The sequence below is a fragment of the Schistocerca cancellata genome, chromosome 2, assembly GCF_023864275.1.
Source record: "Schistocerca cancellata isolate TAMUIC-IGC-003103 chromosome 2, iqSchCanc2.1, whole genome shotgun sequence".
Lineage (NCBI taxonomy): Eukaryota > Metazoa > Arthropoda > Insecta > Orthoptera > Acrididae > Schistocerca > Schistocerca cancellata.
Window position 1 is genome coordinate 83,071,810 of NC_064627.1, and position 12,359 is coordinate 83,084,168.

Sequence of the window (12,359 nt, forward strand, 5' to 3'; positions counted from 1 at the left end):
ACAAGGAACAAATGCCTCTCTGCTTGACTGTGAGCAACACTGGAGCACCAACATATGAATTAGCAAAATAACTGACGTCATACTCAGCCCCTATGTGGGCAAATGTCAACACCACATAAGAAATTCGGTGCATTTTGTCCAGCAGATCTAGAACTTCCAACTGGGCCAAGAAGACCTCATGGTGAACTCTGTCATTGTATCCCTCTTTACTAGCATACCTCTGACTCTGTAAGCCTCATAACAGAGAAGTTCAGACCAGTGCTACTATAACTGTTCGAATTGTTACTTATGTCAATATATTTTTTATTCAATGGGAACTACTGTGGTCAAACACGTGGAGTAGTGGCTGGCTGTCCATTATGTTCAGTAGTGGCCAATATGTGTATGGAGGCTTTTGAGGAAGAAGCCCTGGTGGTGTCTGCAGTTCACATGCCCTCTTGCTATTTTTAATATGGAGATGATACATTCATAATCCGGCCGCATGGATGAGGTTGCCTACAAGTCTTTCTGCATAAGAATATCAAGTTCATGATTGAGGTAGGAGAAAACAACCATCTTCCATATCTGGATGTGCTCCTCAAGTGAAGACCAGATGGCACACTAGGACACAGTGTCTATCATGCCTCCAACTGTCATGCTCTTTTATAGTGAGAATGTGTCCTAAGCAAAAGCACAGAGCAAGCAAAATCTTTGACCATGACAACTTAGCAACTGAATTGCAGTGCATAAAGGCAATGTTCTGCACAAACAGTTACAACTACTGCCAGATAAAATGCCCCTAAGACCGAAGAAGCTGAGACCGCAGCCTACACTGAGGATGAAGACAAACCAGCTGTGATGGCGATTATACCATACATCAGGAACACATTGGCAAGGATCGGCAGAATACTCTGATAACAGAATGTCAGGTGTGTGTTTCACCCTCCATCCAAGAGAAAAACATAATTAGGATCAGTCAAGGACAACTTAGAACTCTGGAAACAAGGAGTTTAGCACGTTCCTTGCCAGTGCGGGAAAATGTATGTAGACCGGACCATCGGAATGGTATAGGAGAGATGTACTGAGCATAAATGCCATATACACAATGCACAGCCAACATAATCAGCTGTGGCAGAGCATTGCGTCTCCCATAGACATGACATGAACTACAATGGCATGAAGGTGTTTCAGCAATTAAATACCTTCTGGGATTGTATTCTTGAATAGGCAGTGGAGATCTGACTGCATGATGAGCTAATAAATAAGGACAGCAGCTTTCAGTTAAGTGAGGCCTGGGATCAGGCCTTGAGTGTGATCAAATCACATTGGCAGTCTGCGCAGAAATCTGCTCCTGTCAGGACATCTGAAGAAGAATATGCTTTGTCACCACAGTGCCTGAGATCTGCACATGTCCATGACCATGTGAGGATTGTAGTTCAACATCTGTCACGTGGCACTGTGCTTTCCCCATCACTAGCCACGGACCGTGGAGGTGGCGAGACAAAGACTGCGGGAGGGGGGTAAAGCCTGTATAGAGGTGGTATCCATCAGATATCGAACTCCAGGAATGCCTGAAGATGGCAAGAAGTCACCTCGCTGAAATATTGCGCCTTTTGTATTTCACCACTCGCCTGAGAAATATTCAAGATTTTCGTATGCCGGGAAAACCTATAATCACATTTCAGTATCAGTACTGTTGAATAACAGCTGAAATTGTTAAAATTGAGCAACCCTCCAAGCCCCGATGCAATCCCTATCAGATTCTATACTGAATTAGCAGCATCTCCTAATTATAATTTATTGTTAATTCCTTGAGCAAAAAACCATGTCCAGTAAGTAGAAAAAGAATCACGTGTCACATCTCTCTGTTGCAAGGGTAATAAAAGTTATCCACAAAGCTACCATCCAACATCCTTGATTGATTTCTTGTAGAGTCTTAAAACATATTATGAGCTCAAACATAATTATCTTCTTCCACGCCAACCAGCATGGATTCTGTAAACATCAGTAATGTGAAACACAACTCACTCTTTTCTTCTCAATCTACATTCATCTACATTTATACTCCGCAAGCCACCCAACGGTGTGTGGCGGAGGGCACTTTACGTGCCACTGTCATTACCTCCCTTTCCTGTTCCAGTCGCATATGGTTCGCGGGAAGAACGACTGTCTGAAAGCCTCCGTGCGCGCTCTAATCTCTCTAATTTTACATTCATGATCTCCTCGGGAGGTATAAGTAGGGGGAAGCAATATATTCGATACCTCATCCAGAAACCTGGCGAGCAAGCTACACCGCGATGTAGAGCGCCTCTCTTGCAGAGTCTGCCACTTGAGTTTGTTAAACATCTCCGTAACGCTATCACAGTTACCAAATAACCCTGTGACGAAACGCGCCGCTCTTCTTTGGATCTTCTCTATCTCCTCCGTCAACCCGATCTGGTACGGATTCCACACTGATGAGCAATACTCAAGTATAGGTCGAACGAGTGTTTTGTAAGTCACCTCCTTTGTTGATGGACTACATTTTCTAAGGACTCTCCCAATGAATCTCAACCTGGTACCCGCCTTACCAACAATTAATTTTATATGATCATTCCACTTCAAATCGGTCCACACGCATACTCCCAGATATTTTACAGAAGTAACTGCTACCAGTGTTTGTTCCGCTATCATATAATCATACAATAAAGGATACTTCTTTCTATGTATTCGCAATACATTACATTTGTCTATGTTAAGGGTCAGTTGCCACTCCCTGCACCAAGTGCCTATCCGCTGCAGATCTTCCTGCATTTCGCTACAATTTTCTAATGCTGCAACTTCTCTGTATACTACAGCATCATCCGCGAAAAGCAGCATGGAACTTCCGACACTATCTACTAGGTCATTTATATATATTGTGAAAAGCAATGGTCCCATAACACTCCCCTGTGGCACGCCAGAGGTTACTTTAATGTCTGTAGACGTCACTCCATTGATAACAACATGCTGTGTTCTGTTTGCTAAAAACTCTTCAATCCAGCCACACAGCTGGTCTGACATTCCGTAGGCTCTTACTTTGTTTATCAGGCGACAGTGCGGAACTGTATCGAACGCCTTCCGGAAGTCAAGAAAAATAACATCTACCTGGGAGCCTGTATCTAATATTTTCTGGGTCTCATGAGCAAATAAAGCAAGTTGGGTCTCACACGATCGCTGTTTCCGGAATCCATGTTGATTCCTACATAGTAGATTCTGGGTTTCCAAAAACAACATGATACTCGAGCAAAAAACATGTTCTACAATTCTACAACAGATAGACGTCAGAGATATAGGTCTATAGTTTTGCGCATCTGCTCGACGACCCTTCTTATGTGACATACAAAAAGCTTTGGATCAACGCAGTCAGGTAGACACATTATTTCTTAATTTTTGGTAAGCATTTGACTCATAATCACAGCTATGATTATTGTAAAACGTGTGATCATATGGTGTATCGAGTGAAATTTGTGACTGGTTTTAGGTCCTTTTGGTAAGGAAGACAAAGCATGTTATCTTGAATGGAGGGCCATTGTCAGATGTAGAAGTAACTTTGAGTGTGCCCCCAGGAAAGTGTGTTGGGACTCTTGGTGTTCATGTTGTCCGTTAATGAAGTTGCAGACAATATTAATGAAATGAAATGTCGTGTGGCTAGGGCCGCCCATGGTGCAAGTCTTTTGAGTTGACGCCACTTCGGCAACTTGCGCGTCGATGGGGATGAGATGATGATGATGATGATGATGATGATGATGATGATGATGATGACGATGACAACAGAACACCCAGTCCCTGAGCGGGGAAAATCTCCAACCCAGCTGGGAATCAAACATGCACCCCTTTGCACAGCATCCCATCGCGCTGACCACTCAGCTGTCGAGGCGGACGGCAATATTAATAGTAACCTCCGACATTTTGCAGATGATGCGGTTATTTATATTGAAGTACTGTCTGAAAGAAGCTGCATAAATAATCAGTCAGGTCTTGATAAGATTTCAAAGTGGTGCAAAATAAATAAATAAAAATAAAATAAAAAGATTGGCAACTTGCTTTAAATGTTCAGAAATGTAAAATTGTGTTCTTAACAAAGTGGAAAAGCGTAGTATGCTATGACTGTAATATTAATGATTCACAGTTGGAATGAGTCAACTCATACCAATACGTGAATGTAACATTTTGTAGGGATATGAAATTGAATGACCACTTAGGCCCAGTCACAGGTAAAGGAGGTGGTATATTTTGATTTATTGTTAGAATATTGGTGAAGTGCAGTTACTTTACAAAAGAGAAAGCTTATAATCACTCATGCTACCCATTCTAGAATATTGTTAAAGTGTGTGGGACTGGTATCAAATAGGGCTAACTGTAGATTTGGAGCGTATACAGAAAAGGGCAGCACAGGTGGTCACAGGTTTGTTTGACTTGTGGGAGACAGTCACAGAGATGCTGAAGAAACTGAACTGGCACACTCTTGAATATAGGCATCAACAATCCCAAGAAAGTCTGTTAGCAAAATTTCAAGAACTGGCTTTAAATGGTGACTCTAGGAATATACTATAACCCCCTACGTATTGCTCACATAGGGATCATGATGATAGGGTTAGAATACTTACAGAGAGGCAGTAACACAGTCATTCCCATGCTCCATACATGAATGGAATGGAAAGAAACCCTAATAAATCGTGCAATGAGATGTACCCTGTGCCATGCACTTTACTGTTGTTTGCAGAGTGTAGATGTAGATGAAGTTCAGAGGGAAGAAAAAAAATTTGGAAATTTCATGACATTGTACTTCAGTCAAAGACCTCTAAAGACTTGGGGAAGCCTTTAAATGGCTCAGTAGTGTCTTAGAAAGATATTATGAGATCAGTATCAACAAAAGTAACATGTGGCTAATGGAATCTAAAAGAATTAAATTACATAATACTGCGCAAATTAAATTAGCGAGCAAGACACTAAAAGGAAGTCACGAGTTCTGCTGTTTGCTCAGTAAAATAACTGATGCTGTTCAAAGTAAAATGGATATATAATGCATACAGGCAATAGCAAAAAATGAATAACTGAAAAAGAGAAATTTGTTAACATCAAATATAAATGTTGGAATGCTTAGTTAAGGGTCCAGAGTGTAGCCTTGAACTGAAGTGAAATGGGAAATATAAATATTTCATACAAGAAGATAATAGAAAATTTTGAAATGTGATGGTGCTGCACGCTGAAGAATGCTGAAGGTTGGATCACATAACTTATGAGTAGGTACTAAAGGAAATGGACAAAAAAAAGTTATTGCGCAACCTTACTAAAAGGAGGAGTTGGTTGGTAGCACATTTCATAATGCATCAAGGAATTGTCAGTACGGTAATGGAATTAAGTGTGAGGGTTAAAAATGATAGAGAGAGACCAAGGGCCAAATACAGTGAGCAGATTCAAGCAGATATTGATTGGATTAGTTTTATGTGATTTAGTGACTTAAACAGGATAGACTAGTGTAAAGAGTGGGTGAGTTTCTGACAAACTGGTAGGATTCTCCTTGATGAACAGTTGCTTAATGATTTTGAATTTTGTTATTTCTGTTACATATTATTTCAGCACAGCAAAAGGCTTGTTCTATGCCATAGTACTTATTCTTTGCTCACCCAACTTAGTTATGTTATTACAATAGGTTATACATAATCATCTCAGCAGCAGTCAACTCCAAGGAGCCACACGGAGGGTGTAGTCTTGGGTCCTGGATCATGAACCTCATTTCTCCCCTGACAAAGCATGGATCACACACTTCGTTTTCGCACCACAATCCACTTGGACCTGGAAATAATCACAATTGTACTGTGGGTGGCAGGTATACGATCCGGTGGCACCGTCAGCATTGCAACCGCTGGAGGCAGTACGACATTGTGGGAAGAACCTTTCCATCAAGGCTTTCCGAAAGAGCCCAGTAAACAGTCTCCTTGTGGTTTTGGCATCACCAGCTACTGCTTGACAATGCCTCCATTGACTATCAATTTTGTAACCATGCCAATTTCCATATTCTCTCAGGAGTCCCAGCCCCCTGATGCTTGACGAAGAGCAGGATTCCAAGTTGAGATTTGACTGGAAATCCTCTGTAGAGATATTTCTCTCCCTTCACTCGACGATATCCATTGAATCATTTCATGCATTGGTATGTACCGAGCCTGCATGTTTGGCTAGATCTATACCATGACCTTAAACTTTGATCCCTTGCAGTGTCCATTGATTAATCATAGCTAATCATGGGGATACAGGTGAAAAAGGAGGAGGACAGTGCCACAATCACAACTGTGGGAAGAGCCCAAATTCAATTCCTTAATTGTAATGTATGTTGCATTTAAGAGTTACAAAGTGACAGAAACAGTTACTAAGCACTAAAATTGGAATGTAAGAGCACACTAGTGTTCAATATCAAGTTCACATGTTATCAGCCATCAACTAAAATAAAAGTATGAAATTGCAAGGCCATGTAAGTTAAGAATAGAGAGAAAGAGAGTTAGTGTTAAGAGGTGCTAGTAGTGTGGAACAACAGAGGAACACGATGGTGCCTTAGCTATGCTGTAGGCCATAGCGTTTCACTGTGTTATGCTGAGTAGCCAGCAGTTGACCACGAGGTCCTCTGTGGAAGAAATGTATGCTCTGTGTTGGCTGCTCCAGGATACTGACAAAAGGGAGGCTGGTTGACCTGCTGGGCCCTATGTAAAAACACAGTTCCAGCAAGAAAACTGCAGACTATCATGAAAGGCACTATTTTCTGTCGACTCCCGAAATGACCATTCCTAAAAAAGCTCTGTCTGTATTACCAGCGATTTCTGAGGAAATTCCCGAGACCTATTAGGCTGCCATTACCTCATTACATGGCTGGTCCTAATCGCCAACTACCGTCCAGGAATGTGTCCCTGTACTCTTAACATCCTTCTTCAAACAGAGGAGCTTCTCTAACGGTCACTGCTGTCTTGGTAATCACCAATAATTACAGTTTTAAATGCATTGCCTTAAATAACCCTGACCTAAAATTTCTCTTTTATGTAAGGAACAATGTTAATTAATTTCTATCTCACTCTCATTTGAAGACACACAGAAAAGTGGGAGGCAGGCTTTTGTTAAATATTAATTTACAGTTTAAATGCCTAATGAAGTAAATGTACTCTCATACTGTCTTGTTTTATTGAGAAGAAAGACTGTGTCCAGTGTCTGGTACACAGCGACTCAACGAGTAATCTGCAGGCTATTAGGCAATGCTACCCAGTACTGTTATCCCTGATCTTCTATATGATCTGAGAACGCTGGCCATTCAGTTGTCTTCCACTGGATCCTGAGTCATATCTGAACCCTCGAGTATGAGGATCAGATTGTTGATTGCCTAACCAGGGAACTAAGCTGACTACCGGCTCTTGTAATAGGAATATCCAGCCCTTACTTACAAGCCCACCTGTGAGAGGCAATCTATTGCAGCACAAACAGGGAATGGCGGGTGACACTTCTAATGAACTATGTATTATCAAGGAAACCACTGATATGGAGTATTCCATCTTCTGTTCCACGATTTTTTGTCAACTCAGTATTGGACATGCTCATCTGACCCTGGGCTTCGTACTGCATAATGAATACAAACCCCTTGCCTCCTGCCTCTCACCACAGTAGCTTTCATGCCTTTATTATGTCTGACATGCCAGGCTCTCTGGTCTTTTATATTGTTTTATCACAATCTATGCCTTTCTGATCTTTACTATGTTTTTACTTGGGTTGACTTCCACTCCACCAGTCTATAGGAGCATTGTTTATTACATCACTGTTTCATCCCTGCATCATGTCAGATAGGGATGGGGATCAGGTGTCGGGGGCACTCAGTCATCATGCATGAGCTCTGAGGGTCCCCCATTTGCTCCCAAGCTTACAAGCCGACTCAGCCCTACGTTCACATTATGTCTTGTAAATGCCAAACATCGTAATTTCCGCAGATACCAACACTACATGGCTTTGTAATACAACCAGATGACATTACCCTTTTAAGGCTTATTTTATGACTAAAGGTCTGATGACAGTCTATTTTTCTCCTTTAATTTCAATATGTACAAACATTTGCTCTCAGGCAGGGGTACTTTCCACCTGTTTCCCTCAAGCCCGCACCCTTAAATTTCAATTTGGCTAGTAACCACCACTCGATAATATGACGAAAGTTAAAAAGTCCTGGTCTGACACACTTATTAATCTGTCAGTAAGTTTGTTACACCCATAGAAGTTGGTCTAGAGATATTATATTCTCAACTCATGTGTATTGTGAAGAAGTATTCTTGTAATAATAATCCTCAAGAATATGCATACTACCTGTCACTAAGAAATACTACTGATTTAGGTCTGATATGAGATTGAACTGGGTTTCTAATAACATTATGCAACAACAAATATCTAGCAACTTCAGAATATTTAATGTGTGTCTGTTTATATAGCCATTAAGTAAAATTAATTTTATATTGTTGTACATTTCAAATTTAACTAGACTTAACAAATGAGTGAAATAGGAGAACTTTTTTCTTGCAAAGATCAAGTTCTATATGGTTCTGAGCACTATGGGACTTAACATCTATGGTCATCAGTCCCCTAGAACTTAGAACTACTTAAACCTAACTAACCTAAGGACATCACACAACACCCAGTCATCACGAGGCAGAGAAAATCCCTGACCCCGCCGGGAACGGGAATCGAACTCGGGAACCCGGGCGGATCAAGTTCCAGTACAAGAGTCTGTGGACAGCTACAGTGTTCACAGGAAATCTCTGTGTGTCTCATGTAATCTGAGTTTGGAATGAATTTCATTGCTTTTGACTCCTGTACGTATATTCTTTCTTATTGTAGTCCAGCACACATGACCCACCCACCCCTCTTCCTGTTTGAAGTATTTTGAGGATGTCTGAGTAATATAAGATAACTTAATAATGATGTTTATTCTCTTTGTTTATAGGTTATGTCACAACTGTTCTGGAGGACGCACGAGTGCTTGCAAACCATGCAAAAAAGAAGGCAATTGATCTGGATGATCTGAAACTGGCTGTCCAGATGACAACAGATAGGATATTTACCAACCCTCCGCCTCGAGAAGTATGTTATTTGGTTTCTCCTTTTCTTGTAGTTGGATGTGATAAAATGATTTAGTATTGGATTTAAAATTTTGCAGATTCTTTTAGATGTTGCTAGGACGAAAAACAGTACACCTTTGCCACTAGTGAAACCACATTGTGGGCTAAGGTTACCACCTGACCGGTACTGTCTTTCATCTTGCAATTACCGACTGAAGAGTATGAAAAAGGTAAGTCCACTTGAGTTTATAATTAAATTCTGATTAATTATTTTGTGCTGGGAACTCTGTTATTATGCATTCCGTTTTTTATTCAGGGTGGGTTAGTTTTCTGTCAGTTTTTACGCTATTATATCCTTGTGTCCAAATGCAGTTCTTGCACAATCACATGTCCATAATGGAATTGCTATAAGAGAAAGTTATAAGAGAAAAAAAAGACTGTAATAGAGAACTAATGTAAATGTACATCTCAGTGCAGCAACATGTTGTTATATATGGAATGGGAGGGAACAGTTGGCCAAGCCATTGTACTGGTAGTCAGCTTGTGTGATAACAAGTGGACATTTTTGGAGACACTAGTGAAGGAGGACACACTGGAGAAGGAGCAGTAGTGTGATGGGATAGCTTTCACAGTAAGACAAGGGCTTTTTGTCCAGACGAGTTTATCTTACAACTACCACCCACTTGTTCAACTACATCTGTTTAAGTGTTTACATATAAACATCTGAATGACAAGAATGTAACCCTCGAAAGTGCGTAGCTGTTTCGCAACATTACTTTTGACAATATCAGTAACATATCTCTTCAAATGCATTCATCTTGCTTTCCATATTATGAGTGGAGGTAGTATGGTTCAAAGCAAGAAAAAGAGTCCAATAAAAATGGGCTCTAAAATGAATATGTTAAGAGCTATAATCTGGGCTGTGCCAAGTAACGACCACAGTCTACTGTAACTGCAAGCTCTGGGTACACTTCAGCTTGAGAAACCACTGTGAAATATTGTGTGAGACAGGGAGCATGGATATTGGCTTCACTGCCTGGATCACACGTGTAGTTCATTTCTCTAAAACAAAATGAAAAGCTCAACCTTGTGGTGTGCTACATGCCTTTGAGATGGATGGCTGTTGCGGCAAAGCAGTCATTAAAAGGCAATGTCCGGGAAACCTGCTGCATCTCAGTTATATCGGGCTTACTCAGCAAGCAGAGAGCTCTGTCTGGAGTTGACATGTGTATCCCTAGCTGCTCTTGGGACACCCATTAATACGTGTTCGGGTGGCCTTTGGGTAGTAGCAACATCCAAATCAATAAGGGAGCTCAGCCCTCCTGAACACTTTCAATCTTAGATGCAAGTAGATAACAGTACCAGAACACCAGTCAGTTGCTGCATGTCAAGCAACACTGCTGCAGGATAAAAAATATCGTAGTGAGCACCCAGTCATTCCAGAGCTCCACCTAAACTTTAGTAGTGATGTGACTAGTAGGGGCATAGTAGACCTAGCCACTAATGAAGGAAGAATAGGAGGCTAATGTAGTCACAAATGTATTTACAGTTGTGAAAAAAGTTATGGAAGACAGCTGCATTTATTTTGACTTTTCATGTTTTTGTTCTCCCCAATTCATCATGGCATGGTCTATCCGCTTAAAACTCTGGTCCTACACATGAAACCTTTTAAGACATGTGAATGGCAGAATTTGGACACACTACATTAACGTGCAAGGGCCAGGCAACTTGAAAAAGTTTGGAAAAGACGTCATGAAACTCACATATCATTGGGTGTTAATTGTGGTGAGAGCCATCAGTACTGGAGTCGAGATTGTCCTGTTTATTTGGGAGAGAAGAAGATTCAGGAAATCAAAATTACTGACAAAGTACCATACAGTGAAGCAAAAAAGATATGTAGGCCACAACAGCAACCTACTTCTGCATTATCACTTGCACACAATGTGAAGATCATGTAACAAAATGCTAGCATGTCAGGGTAGAAGAGAGACCAATATTTAAACAAATATATATATACCTATTTGTGGTGGTTCAGTTACTACGTAGCAAGTTACTGTCTCCAAGCTGATAGCAGAGCACACACAAATAGTGCACAGCATATCACACCAACATAAAGAACAGACAAAAGCAAGCTACAGGTGTCTGTGCAGTAATTAAATCTCCACACTAATAACATTTTTTTTAGGTCATTAGTCTTGTGACTGATTTGATGCAGCTTCCTGTGTCAACCTTTTCATGTCAGAATAGCAGTTACAACCTACATCAGCAATTATTTGCTGAATGTATTCCAATCTCTGTCTTCCTCTACAATTTTTACAGTCTACAGCTTCCTCTAATAATGTGGCAGTCATTTCCTGATGTGAAAAGGTGTCCTACCATTCTGTCCTTTCTTCCTGTCAGTGTTTTCCATATATTTCTTTCCTTGCCGATTCTGTGTAAACCACCTCATTTCTTACCTTATCAGTCCACATAATTTTCAACATTCTTCTTTAGTAGCCACACTTCTCAAATACTTCAATTCTCTTCTGATCTGGTTTGCTCACAGCCCCTCTTTCAGTACCGTACAATGCTGTGCTCCAGACATACTTTCTCAGAAATTTCTTCCTCTAATTAAGGCCTATGTTTGATACCAGTGAACATCTCTTGGCCAAGTGCGATCTTTCTTCTAGTGCTAGTCTGCTTTTTATGTCATTTTTGCTCCATCCATCATCTGCTATTTTGCTGCCTAGGTAGCAGAATTCCTTAACTATGTCTACTTGACGATCTCCAATTCTGATGTATGTTTTTGCTGTTCTCATTTCTGCTACTTCTCATTATTTTCACTTTCTTTGATTTGCACTCAGTCCATATTCTGTACTATACTGTTCATTCAGTGCAAGAGATCCTGTTATTCTTCTTTAGTTTCACTGAGTATAGCAGTGTCGTAAGTAAATCTTATCGTTGATATCCTTTCACCATGGATTTTAATCCCACTCTTGAACCTTGCTTTTATATCTGTCATTGCTGGTCAATACTAGAGAAGGAAAGTTGCTACTCACTATATAGTGGAGATGCTGAGTCGCGATAGGTACAACAAAAAGATTCACACATTATAGCTTTCACCCATTAAGGCCTTTGTCAGTAATACACACACACACACACACACACACACACACACACACACACACACACACTCAAACGCAACTTGCGCACACGCCTGCAGTCGCAGACAACTGAAATCGCACTGCGAGCAGCAGCACCAGTGCATGATGGGAGTGGTGGTTGGGTGCGGGTAAGGAGGCG

At 40.8% G+C, this 12,359-nt stretch overlaps 1 protein-coding gene across 1 annotated transcript in view; it reads left to right on the plus strand.

The window, feature by feature from the left end:
* Positions 1-12,359, plus strand: part of LOC126161357 (transcription initiation factor TFIID subunit 9) — a 58,341-nt gene that overhangs the window by 12,298 nt on the left and 33,684 nt on the right. The window contains exons 2-3 of the mRNA XM_049917126.1: positions 8,963-9,099; positions 9,176-9,307. Coding sequence (XP_049773083.1) covers positions 8,963-9,099; positions 9,176-9,307 — 269 coding nt within the window. The remainder of the gene's footprint in view (positions 1-8,962; positions 9,100-9,175; positions 9,308-12,359) is intronic.